General features: G+C 40.9%; 1 protein-coding gene across 5 annotated transcripts in view; it reads left to right on the forward strand.

Annotated features, from left to right (window-relative positions):
- The window catches only part of MAP3K4 (mitogen-activated protein kinase kinase kinase 4), a 109,799-nt gene that overhangs the window by 52,868 nt on the left and 34,592 nt on the right, over positions 1–22,339 (forward strand). For all 5 annotated transcript variants that reach the window (XM_040628033.1, XM_040628028.1, XM_040628029.1 and 2 more), the window contains exons 4-5: positions 14,124–14,366; positions 16,634–16,780. In XM_040628033.1, the coding sequence (XP_040483967.1) occupies positions 14,124–14,366; positions 16,634–16,780 (390 nt within the window). The remainder of the gene's footprint in view (positions 1–14,123; positions 14,367–16,633; positions 16,781–22,339) is intronic.

Consider the following 22,339-nt stretch of genomic DNA (forward strand, 5'->3'; position numbering starts at 1 on the left):
ACCTTGCACTTAGTCATGTCCCCTCAGTCTTCTCTGATCTGTGGTAGTTGCTCAGTCTTCCCGTGGTTTTCACGATCTGGACGGCTTGTAGAACCGTCCCTGAATTTGGGTTTGTCTGGTGTTTTCTCAAAATGAGACTGGCGGCTTGGGCTTGGGCAGGAATGCCNNGAAGCGCCCCCATGGCACTGTATTGTCCCTGATGATGTTAACTTGGATCCCTTGGTGAAGGTGGTGTCTGCCGGTTCCTCCACAGGTTAGCAGTTTTCCCTTTCCCTGCTGTACTCTTTGATGTGAGTCACTAAATGCAGCCCATGTTCAAGGGGAGGGCAATGACTCTCCGCCTCCAGGAGTCGGGAATATCTACACATATTATTTGGAATTCTTCTGTATGAAAGATTTACCTCTTCCCTCCCATTTATTTATCTCAGTGGGAAGTCATAAATATTTTTTCTTTGGGTTTTAGTCCAGTAGTATTATTCTTTATTTTGTTGCTCAGTGTTTGTTCTTTAGCCACTGGAACTCTTTCATTTGGCTTCTGTGTCTTTCGACATGCCTGCATCTTTTTTTGTACAGTTTTCTTTTTGAGCAGTTTCTTACTCTATGGCACCATCCTTTATTTTTCCTGTTGGCAGTCCTGAAATCACCCATTTCCCTGAGGAGCTCTGGTTCCTTTTATTGGAGGATGGTATTTAGAAATGAAGATCTGGGTGCTGGATGTTACTGTTGGGGTGTCATTGCTTCCAGGCCCACTCAGTGGTAGAGTTAGAAAATATAGGTGTGTCTTTCAACCCCTTGTGTATGCACAGCTTGATAGGTACTTCTCTGTCGATTGACCGACTGACTGATGGATCAGTCTGTCTCCTTGCTTACCCGTCTGTCTGTCTATCTGTGAAAAATAACATGAGTTCACACTGATGTCTCAGGCTTAATCCAGCATCACCAGTTTCATCCTGGCCTTCTTCTCCTGCTTATTTGTAATTTCTCCTCTTGCAGTGAGAAACCTGGCTCCCGTTACTACAGTTATTTACGTATTTGTGCAGCCAGAGTATACAGGGAAAGTAATTTCAGAATTGCTAACCGGGACCCCTGTGAGGAATAAATTTGCCAGCTAGAGTACAGCATTTCAGTACAGTTCTTTTTGTCTTTAGTCTTAAAAGAGAGTCACCACAGAATTTTCCAGAGTTAGCTAGGTCAGCACCTTTTTCCTTCACCCTCTTCAGTGAGATCATATCATACATATGTAATATAGTTAGGTTCACTTAATCTCAGTCTGCATTCCGTCCTGGGATTCCCCAAGTGTTCTATTTGTTTTTTTTTCAAGTTTGCCATAAAGTTTACTTTCATCCTTTGGGTTTTGTGCATTTAAAATGTTAAATACCCATAAAATATTTGAGCCATAGGTTATGAAATGATTATTTTATGTCCCTCCCTTTTTGCTTTACCTTATTTATACATTTTCAGAAGAAGAGACAGATAAAATTTTTACTTAATGTAGTGTATAAAAAAATTTAGTTGCCTGACTGCATGTTACCGTGCACATTACCTCAAATCCTAAGGAAGAGTTTTGGTTATTTTATATATTACTTTCCTTTGAATTAGAAATAATGATGTGGTTATTATAAGTTTAATGGCCAATTAAAAATTGTTTAATGATCCCAAAATAATTATGCTAATTTTTCCTATAAGCAAAAGAAACCCTGAAGAGGTTGCCTTCTATATTCAGAGTGAACAACGCCTGTAGAAACTATGATATAAAATAAGAAGTCACCATTTATCAAGTCTTCCATGTGCTAGGCACAACAACCGAATGAAGGGGTGGTGTTAATTCTCTATCTTACAAATGAGGAGAGTAGAGAACTTGCCGCAGATCACAGAAGCTGTAGATCGTTGGAGGGATTCAAATCCAGAATTCTGGGATGCCAGACTGTAAACTCTGCTGATGGTGTCCAAACGTGGCTGCACGCTGGCATTATCCAGGGAGCTTTTGAAAATTCATGTACCTGTGGCCTCTTTGGATACAGGGCAAATCAAAATCTCTTGGGGTAGGACATGAACGCTGACATTTTTAATGGCCCTCCAATGTGCTTCCTATGTAGCTGGACCAGCACCAGTGCAATTCTGAGTAAGCCCATTGGAAACACTAAGTAGGCCACAGTACTCACCTACCCCTGCCTTCCAGATCAGTGTTCATTAATACAGTTATTATAGTTAATTGTTTTATTTGCTTCAGTCATCACCTGTCTGATTTCATTAGTAAAGTTACACGGACTTTGTAATTGAGTAAGTGGCAAGCTAATAAGCACATACTTGCTCATTTGCCGATAGGTATTCTGTTTTCTAAAAGAAGCACACTTACTTGAGGGGAAATAGGAAGTTGTTCTATGTTATTTTTGACTGCAGTGAGCCAACGGAGTCAAACCTGATATAAGATGGAGAAGATCAGAGGACAGAACTCATTAGCTTGCAGCGGAGAACTGCGTCCCATGAAGACAACACACCAGTAGCAACAAGACTAGTAGCTAGCATTAACTGAATATTTGTTATATGGAGGCGGGTCAGTCAAGTGACTTGGTTAAGGTCATATATCCCCGTATGATAGAGCCAGGATGTGAACCCAGAACTGGCTGTGAAGCTGTGCTCTTAACCATTACGGTATATTGCCTCTTGAAGTTGTATTTTGCCCTACCTAGTGCTGTAAGTATTTTTTGACTTAGTGGCTAGCATTTGAATTTCACATGAGAATCTGGATTTTTTTTCTTTTTTTTCCTTAAAGTACTAGGAGGAGGTCTATCAACCCTGGGCTCACATTCACACATGGTAGCATCTGGCAGGCTCCAGTTGACCACAGTACCCATTGTTTCTTATTCTCTTACTGTCAACCCTTCCGCAGCCCACCCATTGACATCACCCACCTGGCCCTGTGGGCTTTTCAGTTTGTGATATGACCCCTGGTGTAGAATCATAGAAACTTACGAAGGGTAACAAAAAGTTGATCCTTGAACAACACGGGGGTTAGGTGTGCTGATCCCTTGCATAGTTGAAAATAAGTGTATGACTTTTGACTTCCCCAAAACTTAACTACTAATAGCCTTCTGTTGACCAGAAACGTTGTTGATAACCTTAACAGTCAATTAGCATATATTTTTGTATGTTACGTGTACTATGTATTGTATTCTTACAATAAAGTAAGCTAGAGAAAAAATGTTATTAAGAAAATCAGAAGAGAAGATACATTTACAGTACTGTACTGTAAAAAATCCACACTGTAAGTGGACCCACACAGTTCAAACTCGCGCTGTTCAAGGGTCAACTGTATTTTGATCTGTTCCTTTATTTTATAAAACAATGCGCTTTCTTTTGTTTTACTTATTTATTGAATGTGTGTATAAAGAAACAAAGTTGCTGCTTATCTTGTACTCTGGCTCAGAGTAGTAATCCTTTGGTTTGCATCTTTTAGACTTTTTTGTGCTTATGTAAGTTTATATCTTTGTTATTATCTTTGCAGGTAATTTTTAAAAAGTTTTTATTTAAATTCCAGTTAGTTCACATACAGTGTAATGTTAGTGTCAGGTGTACAATGTAGTGATTCAGCCCTTCCATACAACACCCGGTGGTCCTCAGGACAAGTGCTCTCTTTTTGAAAAGTGATAATGCTGTATTTATTCTATGACTGATAGGGTTGGGGAAGTGTCCCCTCCTCCCATTCTTTTCTTTGGATTTGTCCGTATTGGTATATGTAGCTCTACTTCAGTTCCAGTTAAATACCACATGGTATGCCGTCATAGGAATGAGTCATGTTAGTCTTTTCTTTAAATCCCACTGTTGGCCTCTGGCAACCGTCAGTCTGTTCTCTGTATCTCTGGGTTCAGTTTTGTTTTATTTTGTTTTTAGATCCCACCTAAAAGTAGTATCATATGGTATTTATCTTTCTCTGACTTATTTCACTTAGCAAAATGTCCTCAAGATCCGTTCTTGTTACAAATGGCAGGGTTTCCTTCTATTTTTGGTGACTGAATAAGATTCCTAGATAGATAGATAGATAGATAGATAGATAGATATAAAATCTCACACCATTGATAGACACTTATGTATAGTAGCCAAGATATGGAAAAACCTAATGCTGCAGTGAACACAATGGATGCAGATTTCTTTTTTGTGTTAGTGTTTTCATTTTCTTTGGGTAAATACACAGAAGTGGAATTGACAGATCATATGGTCGGTCTGTTTTTAATTTTTGAGTAAGTCTGTACTGTTTTCCATAGTGGCTGCATCAATTTACATTCCCACCAACAGTGCACATCTTTACCAACACTCGTTGCTTCTTTTTTTTGTTGTTTTTTAAGATTTTATTTATTTATTTATTCGACAGAGATAGAGACAGCCAGCGAGAGAGGGAACACAAGCAGGGGGAGTGGGAGAGGAAGAAGCATGCTCATAGCGGAGGAGCCCGATGTGGGGCTCGATCCCATAACGCCAGGATCACGCCCTGAGCCGAAGGCAGACGCTTAACCGCTGTGCCACCCAGGCGCCCCAACACTTGTTGCTTCTTATCTTTTTGATAATAGCCTTTCAGTAAGTGTGAGGTGATATCGTGTGTGTGTGTGTGTGTGTGTGTGTGTGTGTGTTAAGATTTATTTATTTATTTTGAGAGAGAATGCATGCATGCATGAGCTGGAGGGGCAGAGGGAGAGGGAGAGAGATTCTCAAGCTGACTCTGCGCTTGGGGCTCGATCTCACAACCCTGACGTCACGATCTGAGCCGAAACCAAGAGTCGGATGCTCAACTGATGGTGCCACCCACGGGCCCCTCTTATTGTGGTTTTGATTTGCGTTTCCCTAATGATTATAACCATTTCACTCTTAATGGACACTTAATTCTTTTGCTTTATAAGTGGTGTAGCCACAGATATTGTGTACATTCCCCTTTATGAACTCACTGCATTGTTTTGTAAGAATGATTAATTGAAATGGAATTATGGGGTCATTGGGTATGCATATTTAAATCTTTGATAGATATTGCAAAGTTGGTTTTCACAATGGCTGTACTAGTGTATACTTTACCCAGTGGTGTAGGAGAAATCCCATTTGTCCTCATTTTGCAACCATGATCAGTAAAAACTATAATTTCATTTTTAGTGACATTGAACCTGTTGTCAAGTTTATAGGCCACATGCAGGTCTTCTTTGAATTTTCTTTTATTCATTTTGTTCATTTTCTATTGATTTTTTAATTATAATCTTGACCTGTTGGAGCTACTTTTATTTTATGGATATTATTCATTTTTTATTATGGCTGTCAACTGTCTTTAACTTGTTTATGATGTTTTTCACTAGATAGAAATTTAAAATTTTTATTTTAGTCTTGATCACCTTATTTTGGTATAGTCAGAGATTATAAAATGTTCTATATTTTTTCCCCTATTTTTACATAGTTCAAAAATTTTTATTATGGAAAATACCATGCAAAAGTAGGCAGAATAATATTGTGAATCCCTTTGAATCTGTATCCCAGCACACTAGTTATCAGCTCATGGGCAGTACCTATAGCCCCTCAACACCTTCCTCCGTCACTTTGAAAAAACCTCAGGTGTCATATTTTATCCTTAAATAGTTCAATATGTTTCTCTGAAGGATGAGGGCTTATTCTAGAAATGTACCACAGTACCGTTATCACACCTAAAACATAGCATTTAACTCCCTTGATCATCAAAGATCAAATTAGTGTTCATATTTTGATTGTGTCATAGTTATCTTGGTTTTCTTTTAAAAATATTGTACAATTTAAGTCAGTTTTCAAATAATCACACAAGGTAACAGTTCATTATATTTTTTCCCTAAAGATTTTGTTTAGTTGAGAGAGAGTTTGTTCATGAGCAGTGGGGAGGGGCAGAGAGAGGAGAGGGAATCTCAAGCAGACTCCACGCTGACCGTGGAGCCTGATATGGGGCTCAGTCCCGCAACCTGAGATCATGACCCGAGCCGAAACCATGAATTGGACGCTTAACCAACTGAGCCACCCAGGCACCCCCACTTCATTATATTTCTTAAGTCCTTTTCAATCTGTAGCTCCCCCTCCCTTTTTTTTTTTTTTTGCCATATATTTATTGAAGAACCTGGACCTTTTATCCTATAGAGATTTTCCTACATTCTGAATTTTGGTGATTGTATCTACAGTTGTTTTACATGTTTCCTTTTTCTCTGTGTTCTGTGTAAACTGATTGTAAGAACTAGTGGCTTGATTAGATTCAGGATTTCTTGAATGATTGGTTGATTGATGGTGTTAATACTGCTTCATGGGGACACATCTAATATATGACGTCTCTTTGAGATATTAGCAGTTAAATATCATTGCCGAGGTCGCTTACTTTATTAAGGATTGAAAAGTGATATTCTTATTCTCTTTTCTTCTTAATTTATTAGCTTAATTATCAGCTGCGTTAAGTAGATTGTTAACAAAGAAAAACTTTCCTCAATCATTATTTGGTCACCCAGTGGAGTAGTTGAACAGAAGTGGCAGGGTGAATATGCTTGAGTCTTTCCCTTTTATTTACCCTTTTTCAAAAAAACAAGTTGGTTTATTGGTGACCAGTTAGTGTTTTTTTGTTAATATGATTCTGAACTCATCAATTTAAACCTATTTGATATGTTTCAAGCCATCGAAATCATTGTAATTCATTGAAGTAATTATAGTAATTGATGTTTATGTTGTCCCCCTTTGGACAGTGGGAGCATACTCAAATTGGCTGAAGTCCTTTTATCCCAGCCCTAGTGAGTAGTGTTTCATAACTTCTTTGATAGCTGATATAAGAAGCTATTTTAAGCTTATATTGTACATCTGCTCAAGATTGGGAATCTGATATATCTTCAGCGAATCCTTGTTCCTTTTGTTGGGAAATGGTATACTGGGACTATACATTGCTCATTGTAACTGAAATGGTCGATCATTGTTTTAGTTCTCTTCAGTAGACAAAACATACACAAATACACAAAAATACATCCCAATTTCATGCTAACAATTCAAAATCAGGATTTTAAATTTTTTACATAATCTCGTTTGACTTCTCTTCTACACTGAAAATCTCAATTTGTGGTGATAACAGAAATGATGGCTTTAGAATATGAAAGTAGTAGATTATTAGAATATACTTACTATATTCCAGAAGCCATACACAGTAATCTCAGAATAGTACCATCAGCAATATGCTACTGAAAAGGTAGAAATTTTTCCCCCCATCCTTAGGGATATGTCCGTTAGGGATATACCATCAAATTACTGTGTTTTCAAGACCCTTGAATAATTCTTCACATGATTATGCCACTAACTAGACATATAATTAGAATCTTTTCTTTTTTTGGTTGTATATTTAAAATAACAGCTTTATTGAGACAGAATTCACATACCATGAAATTCACCGTTTTGAAGTGTTCACTTCAGTGGTTTTTACTATGTTCAGAGTTGTATAACCACTACCCCTGTCTACTTTTAGAACATATTCAGCATTCCTAAAAGAAACCCTGTCCCCTTCAGCTGCCACCTCCACAGTCCTTCCACTCATCACCTCAGCCTTGAGCAACCACTTACCTGCTTTCTGTCTCTTCATATGTGCCTGTTCTGGACATGTCATATAAATGGAATCATGTATGTGGTCTGTTGTGACTGGCTGCTTTCACTTGGCATCATGTCTTCCAGGCTCATCCATGTTGTAATGAGTTCTTCATTCCTCTTTATGGCTGCGTAATATTCCATTGTGCGGATAGGCCATGTTTTATTTCTCCATTCATAGATCTTTTATTTTTTACTTTTAGGTATTGCTTTTTAAACTTAATTTTTGAAGAATTATATAAAATACTTTGTTTTAAGAGAAAGTCTATGGAGTAATATATTTTCAAGGGAAGGTGGTTTCCCTGATAAAGATAAGCTTAAAAAAAAACTGTTTTATTCTTCCATTTTTCATATAAGCTGTGTATAAGCTTCCATATAAGCTGTGTATAAGCTTCCATATAAGCTGTGTATTCAATTTTCTTTAGTTACTTTTAATATATGACAAGTTTATTTTTACTCCTTAGGGTTATACTTATATTAATATTAATACCCTTATTGTACTCCCCTGCCTCAACATTTTTTGGTTTTGAGTATATTGGAATTATCCTTTTTTTTACCCAGGTTTTCATTTGAAGTGATTTTCTTTTACTTCCGATGAAATGCTACAACATTGCACATGCTCCCGTTTCTCCTGGGGTTTGATAGTTGTTGTATATCTGCAATACGGCCATTGTGGACCAAACTCTCCCTTAGTTCTCACCTCCTTTTAGCCCTACAGGAGTCAGGAGTGTGTGTGTGTGTTTCCATAGATGGACATAGAGACATAGATAAGAGATTTAGATTTAGATGCGTAGTTTTTTACCTTTTTTTTTTTTTTAAGGCTCTTGTTTTGATCTTGTAACAGCCTCCTGAGTCATTTTGTTAGTAGTAGATTCCTTGGTAAAGGCTCATAAGACCAATGTTTTCTGAGTTCTTGGATTTTCCTAACAGTTTGCAGCATTGACTCTTACAAGTCTATTTGGCCACAAAATCTTTGGCTTGTATTTCCTTTCCCTGAATAAGTTTAATGTATATTATTCATTGTCTTTTGACATGCAGCACTGAGGTTGTAGAGTCTCATGGCATATGATTTTTTTGTTTCTATGTATAAGAACTTTTGTTTGTTCATCTGTTTATTTACTTATAACTTGTATGCCCAAAGGATTGTTTTTTTTTTTTCTTTTTCTTTTAACTCTACTACTTTACCTGGTGGTGGTTTTTCCACGTTGATTTTTTTTTTTTTTAAGCTTTTATTTATTTATTCGACAGAGATAGAGACAGCCAGCGAGAGAGGGAACACAAGCAGGGGGAGTGGGAGAGGAAGAAGCAGGCTCATAGCGGAGGAGCCTGATGTGGGGCTCGATCCCAGAACGCCGGGATCACGCCCTGAGCCGAAGGCAGATGCTTAACCGCTGTGCCACCCAGGCGCCCCCCACATTGATATTTTTGAATACGTGGTGCCTTTTAGTATATGATTTCAGGTTTTGTTTGCTTTTTATGTTTGTTTGTTTGTTTTAATTTCAAGTAAATTTCTTAATGTTTTAACTGTTTTCTGTTTCATTAGTTTGGGTCTCTGGGAACCACTACTGTATGTGTTTTAGATCTGCTTTTCCTCTCTGTCAACTATTTCAAATCTCTTCTTCTCTTTCTTTCTTTCTTTTTGATTTATAAAATTTTCTTCGTTTTTACCTCCTATTTCTGTGAAGCCATTATCTGTTCTTTTTATTTGTGCTCATGTTCCTGCTAGTTTGCTTTTTGTTTTTAAAATGATTTTTTTAAGATTGATTTATTTGTTTTAGAGAAAGAGAGAACAGGAGCAGGGGGAGGGGCAGGGGGAGAGGGAGAGAGGCAGACTCCCCGCTGATTGGGGAACTCCAGGCGGCGCTCAGTATCTCACGAATCTGAGATCATGACTTGAGCTGAAACCGAGTCAGATACTTGACTGACTGAACCACCCAGGTGCCCCTAAAATGATTTTCAATTAAAAAAATTATCTTTTGAGTACTATCACTTTGTGAGTCTTTCTAGTTCTAATTTATGTCGTTCTTTTATATTTTCTATGATTTTCTTAATTTCTTTTACCTTTTTTTTGGAAAATTGGGCTGCAGTCCTCTCTGTTTAGTGGGCATTTCTTTCTGGCAGGCTTTTGTTGTCTCTAGGGTTATTCTGGTCCTTATTTCTCTGCTTAGTAGCCCAGTATTGGATTCTAGCACGGTCCTTTTGTTGCTCATTTTTACACATATTTATTTTTATGAAGTTTAAGGAAAGAGAGAGTTCAGAACGTGTTAGGGTTTGTAGCTTTGAGCTTCTTCTTCTGATCTGCCAAAAAAAAAAAAAATGTTCTCTTTTTTTGAGATCTTCTGGCTGTGTTCCCCTCCCACTTCTGGACCTTCTTGTTCTTTACCTCTACTCTACTTCCCTGGTCAGTTGGATTTTAGTCTAGCAGGTTTGTCCTGGAAGGGGATTTTAGCTAATAGTTTTAAGAGTTTGGGAGGCCTAAACCACTTCAGCACCTTCAGACCTGTTGCAACCCCTTGACCTCACTCGACTTTGTGCCCAAATCACTTTCTGTTTCACTCAAGTCCTCAAATAGAAGCAGTGAGCTTTCTATTGAATAGTCATTAGTGATTGTGGAATTTTCCCCTTTGGGCCCATCAGACACCCTATTAATCCCCCGTGTTTCCCTTGCACAAGTGGTGATACTACAGGATCTGGCACGGTTCACTTCTCCCCATCTCTTCTACTTTGGAGTTCACGGAGATACCTTGTCATCTAGTTTTATTGGACATGTGCCTTAAGGAGTTTTGACTTTGTCATCCTTGTTTTGTCTGTTCTTATGGGGGAACTAAATTGAAATCCTGCTGCCACCACCGTCTTTCCAGAATTCCTGTTGTTATGTTGACCTGTACTAAATTGCCAAGATTTGGTCACCTTTGACTGACTAAAATGGCAATTTTATATGGCTTAACCTAATGGATAGCTCTGTGTTTATGTTATTAAACCTGTATTATTAACATTTTGGAGTCTTTCCATATGTATATGTTCAAAACATTTTTGTATTTATGTTAATACATACTCTAGTTTCTCATATCAGGCAAGAATTTCTAAAATAGCCACATAATTAAAATATTGTGACTATAGTTATGGGGGAGGTAAGGATGTAATTATTTTTCAATTTTCCTTAACATTGGGTTATCCATTTTCCAGCTTCTTCAACTACTGCCTACTTTTTAATGTGTTTATTATAGATAATTCTATATGTTTCTCTGCCGATCTGTTTACAGATCTTTTCTACTTTAAATAAAGTAGGTTTACTAGTAAGGTTTGCCATCATGTAGGGCAGTTCTTCCCATTTATTCTTTTAAAAAATTTCTGCGCTGTTTTTACTTTTGTACACTACTTTCTTCCACATGAATTGTATTGATTGAATTTATTAACCGCCACAAAATGCCAGTAGGGTTATGATTGTAAATATATTGCATTTTTATCAATGTCTCTCTGCTATTGAGTCGGCCCAGTTTTCCTGAGTTGATCACAGATTTTATACCATATTTAATCCTGTATTTCTCACAGGAAGTAATAATAAATGGATGAGATAATAGCAAATAATGCCATTCTTGCACTGTATTGCTCCCTTCCTCTCGTCTTGTGTTTTATTGAAATAATTGGGAATTTAAGATCCAGGTTTTTTTCTTATAGTATGCTTTAAAAAAAAAAACAATCAAATACCCCTTTCTAGAACTCGATTATAGTCTTTCACCAAGCTATCATCATGGAGTTGTATCTGCTGTGTAAGTTCTGCTGGTTTCATGGCTTCTCACTTCCTTGAGTACTTTTGTAACTTTGGATCTTGATTCTGATTTAATTTTCAATTGACTGGACCCTACTGTGCTTCCTCAGGGAGTTTCTAAGTGAAGGTAAATGAATTGTACTTTGAGTTCTTCCCTGTCCAAAGAGCTTTCTTCTTTCTTCTTCATATATTAGTGGTATCTTGCCTGTGCAAAAAGCTCTCCTCCATCTCCTCCTGCTCTTTCTGAACTCCCGTTACTCTCACGTTAGGCTCTTAGGTCCAACTTCTCTGTCTCTGTTTTTTACTCAAAACTTCCATTCCTTTTTCTTTTGCTCCTTGTTGTAGTGGTAATTTCTGTAGTTAATGTCTAAGTTATTAATTTTTACCACATTCATTCTATTTTCACTGCCTTTATTGAATTTGTTGCGACTTCAGTGTGGTCGTGTAGTAGAGGATTTTTATGGTTCTCCCGTTTCCTGCATTAGTGAGTGTCAGCTCTTCTGATGCTTCACCTTGGTTTTCCGCAGTTAACGCTGCTGTTTCCTCTTCAGTGCTCAGTAGTTTTCTTACCGTCTGTTCCTCATTGGACAGGGACTGACCCACCATGCACCAGCAATGGGCACACGTTTCCTCAGCAGCAGTGTAGGTCTGGCTGTTGGGTCTCCCAGGCAGTGTTGTCTTGCACTGTGGACAAGTAGGGATTGTTCCCTTTCCCAGTGAGCCTGTAGTGCGTGGGTGAGCGGGCTGGAAGTCTAGAGTAAATGCCAAAAAGAATTCTTTATCAGAGAAAGTTTGCTGAATTTTGTAGAGCTTTAAATAAACCTTTGATCTGAGATCAGTCTCTACACCAGAGGAAAACAAGCATTTATATTGCCTAAAGCTTTTTTTTAAATTAAAATGGTATTTTTATTTATTTATTTATTTATTAATAATAATGTTTTTATTATGTTAGTCACTGTACAGTACACCCCTAGTTTTTGATGTAAAGTTCCATGATTCATTACTTGCGTATAACACCCAGTGCACCATGCAATACGTGCCCTCCTTACTACCCATCACCAGCCTATCCCATTCCCCAGCCCCCTGGAAGCCCTCAGTTTCCCAGAGTCCATTGTCTCTCGTGGTTCATTCCCCCATCTGTTTACCCCCCCTTTCTTCTCCTACCGATCTTCCTACTTCTTATGTTCCATAAATGAATGAAACCATATGATAATTGTCTTTCTCTGCTTGACTTATTTCACTTAGCATTATCTCCTCCAGTGCCGTCCATGTTGCAGCAAATGTTGCGAAATCATTCTTTTTAATGGCTGAGTAATATTCCATTGTATATATGGACCACAGCTTCTTAATCTATATTGCCTAAAGCTTTTATTTTATTTTTATTTTTTTTTTTAAAGATTCTTATTTATTTATTTGGCAGAGAGGGACAGCGAGAGAGGGAACACAACCAAGGGGAGTGTGAGGGGGAGAAGCAGGCTTCCTGCCGAGCAGGGAGACCAATGCGGGGCTTGATTCCAGGACCCTGGGATCATGACCTGAGCTGAAGGCAGATGCTTAACGGCTGAGCCACCCAGGCACTCCTGCCTAAAGCTTTTAAATAGACTTGTCTTAACCCTAACCACATTGATCACATTTTAAAAATGATATACTATTTTAAAAATTCTTGGCTGTTATGGGAAACTAAAGTATGTATTAATTTAAACGCAGAAGTATGTGTTGAGCATAAAAAGATGTGAGCAGAGACCAGTTAAGAGTTCACTAAATGACAGGGAGCATAGGTAGGAATGACGTGGAGGCGGAATAGCTATAATTGGTGATGTTTTAATTTGAAGAGAAGTTGAAGGGCTCCTGCATATCTCAGTTGGTTAAGTGTTTGACTCTTGGTTTTGGCTCAGGTCATGATGTCAGGTCCTGAGATCGAGCCTTGTGTCGGGCTCCTTTCTCTGCACAGAGTCTGCTTGGCCCTCTCCCTGCTCTCTCTGTCTCAATCTCTCTCTCTGGAATGAATAAATAAAATCTTAAAATAAATCGATGAGAAGTTGAGGTTTTCGAATTTTGTTGGCCTCTGTTTTCTCAATAAAAGGAGAAGGGAAGGTCTTTGGATATGATGTTGCCAGGGCTCTAAGGACAGTGGGAAAAGCTCCAAATCCCCAATTGTATGAGGGAAAAGCACAAGGCATCTGAAGAGGGTAACTGTAAGAAAGGGTGAGCAACACTGAGATTCCCGGGAACGGTGAATGACATGTTTGAGTGGGACCAGCTGGATCAATTTGATGAGTTGTTTTTTTATCAGCATCATTTGGTGTAGCTCAGGAGAGCAGCGGACAGGAGAATTGGTCTTTATGTTTACATTAATGGCTCCCTGGTATTGTAATCTTTTCTCAAATTTCAATAATTTCTGGTTTTCTCAGTCTGGAGATAGTTGTGGCTAATAATATATATAACCTTAAAGTGTTCTAATTATTTTAAGTATGATGATAAAATATTTGATGCAAATGGTGAACTTGATTCTTTTTCTACTCTGCTTTCTTGATAAAAATATTATAATTTGGTGCCCTTGTTATAATTTTCTATAACTTTTAGAACTTCTTGGGTCTATGTTGAAAATGTTAAATTTTTCTAAAGATTGTTTTACCTGTAAAATTGTGATTTTGCAGATCGTCAGCAAACTATAGAGAATAATAGTTGATAACCACACCCTTAGGACATTCTTTTGTGTGCTCTTTTAACCTTTGTTGAATTTTCGTTATAGTTTTCTGAATTTCCAGACCCCATGTGGGGTTCCGATTACGTGCAGTTATCCAGGACTCCCCCTTCGTCGGAGCAGAAGTGCAGCACTGTGTCGTGGGACGAGCTGCAGTCCATGGACTTACCGTCCTTCGAGCCCGCCTTCCTGGTGCTCTGTCGTGTCCTCCTGAACGTGATCCATGAGTGTCTCAAGTTAAGACTGGAACAGAGACCTGCTGGCGAACCATCTCTCTTGAGTATTAAGCAGGTCTGTTTCAACGACTGTTTAAAAATATTTGGCAATTACTGGGCTATTCTATAGACTTGTCGTTTTTATTTTGGATTGAGGATTTTTTTTTTTTAAATTGTTGCAAATAGTGAAAAATGAGTATGTTAGTATTTTTAAGCTGCTCTTTTTAGGGTAATTTAAAATGTTCTTTGCATGTAGTCCTGAAAGATAAGATTGTGATCCAACCTTTTTACCATCACTTCCTCATTCCAAAAGGATATAAAAGTCTGGTGATGTAAACACATAATCTGTTAACACAGTCTTTCGAGGCTAGAAACTTAAAAATCACTCGTTAGAAGTAGTTTAAGTTCCTTTAATTTATTATTATTATTTTTTGTTCTATTTAAGCTACATGGAAACAGATAAATGTCTTTAGAGTATGCAGTGGGGAGATGTTTGGACTTTTTGCTTGTTTAGACAGTTGCATGGTGTAAACATTAATGACAGCTGCTGCTTTCTTGGTTTTCATTCATTTTGGATGGGATTCTCTAGGGAGTTTGATACTCCAGAGGTAACAGGAGTGGCTGGAAGCCGTTGTATCTGGCACAGTGAATGCTGGAGAATGTTCGTATGATATTTATGATATTACTACATCTACTATGCAAAATAAACATGTCAGATTTTGAAAAAAAAAAAAAAAGAAAGAAAGAAAAAGGTATGTTTTTGTCAACTGTGCATGTCCGTCCCCTCGGGATGAAAGAGCTAGGAGCTCATTGGCACCTGGGGCAAGCACAGGCCATACAATAGGACAGAATAGGACTTGAATGTGTTGGTTTAGCTGCGGGGGTCCTCGCTTCAGTTTCTGCCCAGCAACATCAGAGAGCCCTACTTCCTCACTCGCTCTGCTGCTCTCCACCTTGCTTCTGGTTATTGTCCTGTCACCCACTGTGGCCGTGCTTCTCACTTGTCCACCTGATTGCAGTGGTAATTTAGGAAGTTTGGGTAAAATACTGACTTCCCTTTGTCACAACATGAATACTTCAGGAATATAACCTGGTAAGACAAGGCAGAGTTTACTTTTTGCTGATGGAGCTTTTGTGAAGATGAAACAGTAATTTATGTTAAAACATTAAAAAAAACAAAAACAGTACTTAGTTGAATGTAGCATTACTAGAATAAAAATAAAACAAGTTTTGGCTAAAATCATTCGAAGATTCAGTTATAAGCACCTAAGTGACATCTTTAACAGAGAAATTTATATCTGAACATAACAGCTTTTAATAGATTTAACTCTAGCCATGGCTGTCTTATCGTGGGTAATTATTTTTAGAACATGTTAAAGGGGGAAATTATATTTATAAAAGCAATCCATATTTATTTTAGAATATTTGAAAAGCACAGAAAATGATACAGACAAAAATGACAATTATCCTATTATGCTGCCACTCAGAGATGACCACTGTAACTATTTTGGTATGTTTTTATCCATCTGTTTTTCCTATACATACAAGTAAAAGAAAAATCCGTATATGAGTTTTTACTCTTAACTATTTTTCAAAAATAAGATTTTAAATGGCTGCGGGAGTGGTCTGGTATATAGGTACATCACAATTTATTTAGTCCCCATCATTTTAAATAATACCATGGTAATATAGGATAACTATGATGACGAAAGAACTTCAAGGGCAGTCATCCCGTGTCAGCCCCCCCTCCTTTCCAGCATTACCTGCTGGGCCTGCCCAAGGCAGTGGCGCTTAGCTTTTTGTTTAGATTTGTTTTCCCTTGACTTCCGTCTCATTTCATCAGATTGCTCTTAGGTTTGATTTTGGTGATGATTAGAGGCTTTTGATGGTAAAGGCCACAAATCACAGTCGTTGCTATGCTAAACCATTACAAAGATTGTCATGCTCCGTGGCATGTAAGTATATTTGAACCTCTGTTATGTTTTTGGATAAAAATCATCAGTTTCGTTAGGAGATTTTTCTCTCCTATCCCTTGTCTTAGGTAATGCAAACTAGTAGAAAAATAGATCTTTTTCAGTGAGGTTTATTTTCTATATCGGTGTATTTGTAGGGGAATATAGTTTCACAAATCAGTGTTTGCCTGTATGATATTTTCTCTGTGTATTCATGCTATAATATTAACTACTTTTGTTTTCACTACTTGGTTCATCATCAAGACTGCTAAGATAGTTATAGAAACGAACTGATAAGGAATTAGAAAATGTTTGAGGCCTTTCAGAGGTTTTGAGGCTGAGGAGGGGATGTGGTGAGGGGTGTGGAGTGACAGAGCCTGTGTCCCCGCAGCTGGTGAGGGAGTGTAAAGAGGTGCTCAAGGGCGGCCTGCTGATGAAGCAGTACTACCAGTTCATGCTGCACGAGGTGCTGGACCACCTGGACAAGACTGACTGCAACATCGACGCCTTCGAGGAGGACCTGCACAAGATGCTCATGGTGAGACCTGGGGCGGGGGGGAATCCTCATGCTCACGTGCCTGTATGTGTGTGTCTGCACAAGATGCTCGTGGTGAGACCTGGGAGGGGGGGATTCTCGCGCTCGAGTGCCTGTATGTGTGTGTCTGCACAAGATGCTCGTGGTGAGACCTGAGGTTGGGGGGCCTCATGCTCACGTGCCTGTATGTGTGTGTCTGCACAAGATGCTCGTGGTGAGACCTGGGAGAGGGGATCCTCATGCTCACGTGCCTGTATGTGTGTGTCTGCACAAGATGCTCGTGGTGAGACCTGGGAGGGGGTGATTCTCGTGCTCGAGTGCCTGTATGTCTGTGTCTGCACAAGATGCTCGTGGTGAGACCTGAGGTGGGGGGGGGCGATTCTCACGCTCACGTGCCTGTGTGTGTGTGTCTGCACAAGATGCTTGTGGTGAGACCTGGGAGGGGGGGATTCTCGTGCTCACGTGCCTGTGTGTGTGTCTGCACAAGATGCTCGTGGTGAGACCTGGGAGAGGGGATCCTCATGCTCACGTGCCTGTATGTGTGTGTCTGCACAAGATGCTCGTGGTGAGACCTGGGGTGGGGGGAGGCGATTCTCACGCTCGAGTGCCTGTATGTGTGTGTCTGCACAAGATGCTCGTGGTGAGACCTGGGGGGGGGGATTCTTGCGCTCGAGTGCCTGTATGTGTGTGTCTGCACAAGATGCTCGTGGTGAGACCCTGGGGGGGGGTTCTCACGCTCGAGTGCCTGTATGTGTGTGTATGTGAGAGAGAGCAGAGTGCGAGCACGCGAGAGAGCAAGCACGGGATGGGGAGCGGTGGTCTTCAACTTGACTTTTGTATCTCGTATAGGATTAAATTTGTTTCACCTAAACCCACATCTTGACCAGTCCTCAGTGGTTTTTGCATTAGAATTTTTGACAAAGCTTACCCTAGTTCATTGTTTAACACAAGATTCTTCATCTTAGAGCAGAATGGCCCAGAAATGGAATCATAGTCCGGTCCTATTTTATCCAGCCGTCTAGCATCAGCCATTTCTGTAACGCCTGCCCGAGCTAGGGCTGGGAAGGCAGGAGTGGACAGTGAGAGGCTCCTCGCCTGCTGGGACCTGGGCACGGGGGATACTTGCACCCTAAGTGCTAGATGCCAGGGCGGAATTCTGCTGGGGTGCAGGGACGACTTGGAGACGGGTCCTCTCAGCTAGCCTGAGGACACCTGGGAGCTCTTATCCTGAGTCAGAAGTTAGCTGAGGAACCTCGTACATTCGAGGAATCGAGGAATCGTAAACACTGATTTGGCAGGAGCAGACTTGTTTTGATTTCTTTCCAGGAGGAGCTCCCCAGGCTTCTCACACCACAGGTGTTGTGCTTACTGGTGCTTTCTAACCTCTGTCGTTCTGCTCCTGTTATCTCTCCTGATAGACATATCCCTTTTCCTTATCCACCCATGTAAGACTTACTTGCAAGTTTTACTTTTCTCTAGAAAGCTTTATCTGACAACGTCAGCCTTTAATGTGCATTTACCTGTACGTCCTCTGCACTCTACGGTAGTTACGATGCGAGCTGTGCCGTTGCACACTCAGCGATCTGCTCTGCTCTCCACTTTCCCCAGCTAGCCCAAAAGCTTCATAAGACGGGGGGCTATGGCTTGAAGTGGTCTTGTCTTCCATAATGCCTGGCAGAGTATTAGTGTATAATGAACACAGGTTGGATTCATGAGAGTATATGCACAGATGATCCCGGCACGTGGCAGGTCAGTGAAACAATATAAAAATGACGATGTTTATGGGTATATTGTTTTCGGAATGTTTTGTGTGACATCGCACTGTATTCTGCCTCGGGATGGCTGCAGCACCTCCAGATACCACCCCCACTTTCTAGGCTAGAAGAAAGGGAAAAAGCAAAAGGGAAAAAGTTTCCTTGCCAGCTCAATCCAGAGCAGCAAAGCTCTCCTGGAAGCCACAGCCGACAGATTTCCCCTGTGCCATGTTGGCCAAACTGTTGCCTGCCTCTTGACTGTAATGGAGTCTGGGGATGCAAATATTTAGTTTTCCGGCCTCTATGGTTGAAGGATAGAAAGAAGAAGAATGTGGGTGCAAAGGGGACTTAGACCATCCAGCGTATCACAAGAAATAATTTTGAGTTTGAAACTATTTCCTAATTGTTTGGGGAGCATGCATAAAAGACCAGAGTGTGTAAAATGTGGCTACATTTTGAACTACTAAATATTTTTTAGGTCAGAAAAGTCTTTATCATTGAAAAGTCACGGAAAAATGCAAAAGCAAATTATTTTCTCTCTTTCTCTCAGTGGATGGTTAAAGCAGGAGTTTAAAAAGCCAAAAAGTGCTTGCTTTCCAAACTGTCTTTGGTGGTTTTACAAAGGTGTGCACAGCACGCTTTAGCATGCAGTCACTGGGGCAGGAAGGAAGAGAATCGGGCAGGCGAACTGTGCCCTCCAGGTCATTCAGCTACAGTGTCCGTGGTATACCTGTGGGTCGTCTGAAATGTAGGGGAAGTAAGTTACTCCTTAGAGCTACAAGTGCTAAGGATTCAGTCTCGGTTTTGCTACCAGTGATCCATGTGGGGCAAGATCTCCCTTAGTTTCATCTCCATAACTTCACAGATGAAGAGCTAGAAATTACCAGTGATTTTAAAATTGTGCCTCAGGGTATGCTCGATGGCTAATGGCAGGGGCATGTTTTGAAAACTGGGGAACCCAAGCAAAATCGGTGTTTCTGTTAGGAAGGAGGGAGAGAATGGCCTTTGAATGGTCAGTCACATTATATGTACCACAGCAGCCTTCCCTGGAACCTCACCAAAAATCAGCAAAAAGAATGGAGAGTAAAGAACAAAATTCCATGTTCAGTAAAGGAGGAAATTGACTACATTGCTCTCCTCTCTTTGCCTCCAGAAAACTGTTAACAGTTATTTGCCTTGAAATCTGGGCTAAAATGAGGATGGGCACAAGCTCTAACTATCTCATAGCCCGGCCAGTGAGTCATTAGAGCTGTGATATCTGGGATGTGAACAGTCAGGAGAGAAGCAGGAGCAATCCCTGTGGAGGACCTGTCAGTGGCAGATCTGCAAGACAGGGGAACAGAAGTGGAGACACTTCGGCCATGTGAGCGTATCCTGGCAGCTGAGGAACACTGCCAATGCGAGCTTCCCAGGGTGAGGGGACGCAGCAGGCTGTGATGCAGAATTTCTGTGACTTGGGGGCTTTACTCTGTGTTACATCATCATCCTGACTCGGGAAGCCTAAGCATGTATGTGTGCGGGTCCAGGGACGTAACTTGGTGAGCATTTGCTTGAGGCAACAAACCACATTGAAGTTATCAGCTGTCTTAACTCATTTCTCTGGCCCTGGCCTTAGAAATAACCAAAGCGATAAACATGATAGAGATGTAGGAACATGTGATCGATTTAAGGAAACCACATAAAAAGAATTTAAGAGGAATGAAAATGTGAAACTGATGAACAAGATGTGGCAGTTATGGAAGATGCAGGAGGGAGGGCCGAGATACCTGGAGGGAGGGCTGAGACTCAGGAGGGAGGGCCGAGACACCCCAGAGGGAGGGCTGAGACACACACAGCTGGGGTTCCCGCTGAGGCCTGGCTCTTGCAGTGGAGTTCATAGTGAAGGTTGTGGGTCCAGGGAGAGTTTTTATTTTTATTTTTATTTTTATTTTTTATTTATTTATTTTTTTAAAAGATTTTATTTATTTATTTGACAGAGAGAGATAGCCAACGAGAGAGGGAACACAAGCAGGGGGAGTGGGAGAGGAAGAAGCAGGCTCTCAGCAGAGGAGCCTGATGCGGGGCTCGATCCCAGAACACCGGGATCACGCCCTGAGCTGAAGGCAGACGCTTAACAACTAAGCCACCCAGGCGCCCCCAGGGAGAGTTTTTAAATTGAAGTTCCTAGAGACCATTTGAAAGCCTTTGGGACTGATTTTGTTAAGGGAAAGAGATGAACAGAATTACATGTGTATCAGAGAAGAGCGAAATCGATGGTGCGAGGTTCCTCAGGTGCCATGAGGAGGTGGGTCTCCAAACACAAGTGTTGAGATCCAGAGGAAGCTTCGCTCTGCCATTGCTAGGAAGGGGAGGACAGCATGTCGCATGTGGGTGTGCATTTTTGGTATTGAGAAGATGAGGGGTTTTATATCTAATGCCTTTTTTTCTTCGTTTGGAGGGGTGAGATGTGTGAGGGTGGGCACTGGCTGTTTGACAAAAATGGCAGAGTTTCAGACTGTGCTCATAGGGGAGAGGGAGACTAGGTGAGTGGAGATACAAATATTACCAGAAACGTACACCATGTGGTTGGGATTACGATGCGTAGAGCAGCGGCCTCCTTGTCCCAGGACAGTCATGGCCCTCAGCTTCCCGGGTGTGGGTGTGAGGCATGGGCTGTCGGGCTCATCATGCTTTGGGGTTTGGCAAGCAGGTGAGCTGAAAAGGAAAGGAGAGGTGGCGGAGTGTGGGGTGGTGCCTGCAGTGGTGTGGGAAGGGTGGCTATGTGGGCTCTAAGCTGAGTAAGGGTAGAAAGGGGGCAGAGTGAGGGGTAGTGACCTGGAGAGAGAAGAGAAACCTGTGGGCTGGAGTTCAGGTAAGGCTTAAACAAGAGAACAGTCACAGTGGTGGTAGTTGAACAGAAAACTGGAAGGAGGAGAGGAGGTTTTAGAATCAGGCTATTTGGGATGATTTGAGGCCGAGAGTTGATTCTGTAATGACAAGATCTAGGGTGAAGCGCAGTGTGGTAGCTGAGCCAGGGTCGGAGAGAACATGATGTCAGATGTCGGAGTGTGACGAAGGTTGGCGGGCATTTGGAAAGCCGTAGGTGACAGGTTGCAGAAAGGGTTCCTTGGTGTATCTGATGATGTAAATCTTAACGGGGCAGGTATTTTGTTTTGCTTTTAAATGAGACCGTAAGAGCAGTGGTTTGAAAGGCGTGGTCATACAGGCGCCCCATGGCAGGGTGGGTGAGAGAAGGGCCGTCCTCAGGAGACAGCCAGATTGAAGGGAGGCCAGGGAGAGGGAGCAGCACGCAGAGAAGGCAGAGGAGGGTCCTGGTCTCATGTTTAAGAGATTTATTTCATTTGGTGAAGATGGTGGTAGACCCATGAATTGTAGGTTCCACCGTACACAGACACCGGTGTTCATGAGGGACCCTGGACTGCAGATTCCCACCACACAGCCTGGCTGGCGGAGGCCCAGAAGCATCCAAAGACCCAACAGAAGACAGTTTTCTTAAAATAAAGACCTGAAATTGCCGACTGAAAGTCAGCACTGGATTTCAGGAAGCATTCCTTCCAGTGAACCCTGAGGTGTCGCCTGGTGAGGTAACTGAGATCCAAGACTAAAGACAGAATCCAGAGAAAAAGCAAGGCAGCTCCAGGGGTGAGGGAGCAGGGGCAGCGGGAGACAAGGCCGGCGTCGGGGCTCTTTGTTCGAACAGCACACAGCGTTTGAAGCTGGTAATGCCTTCAGCGTCCTGGGGCAGAGAATGTGTAACTCAGGTATTTTATACTCAATTGAGTTGTCCTTTCGGTAAAAAAATCCATAG

This window comes from Ursus maritimus, unplaced genomic scaffold (assembly GCF_017311325.1).
Source record: "Ursus maritimus isolate PB19 unplaced genomic scaffold, ASM1731132v1 scaffold_13, whole genome shotgun sequence".
Taxonomy (NCBI): domain Eukaryota; kingdom Metazoa; phylum Chordata; class Mammalia; order Carnivora; family Ursidae; genus Ursus; species Ursus maritimus.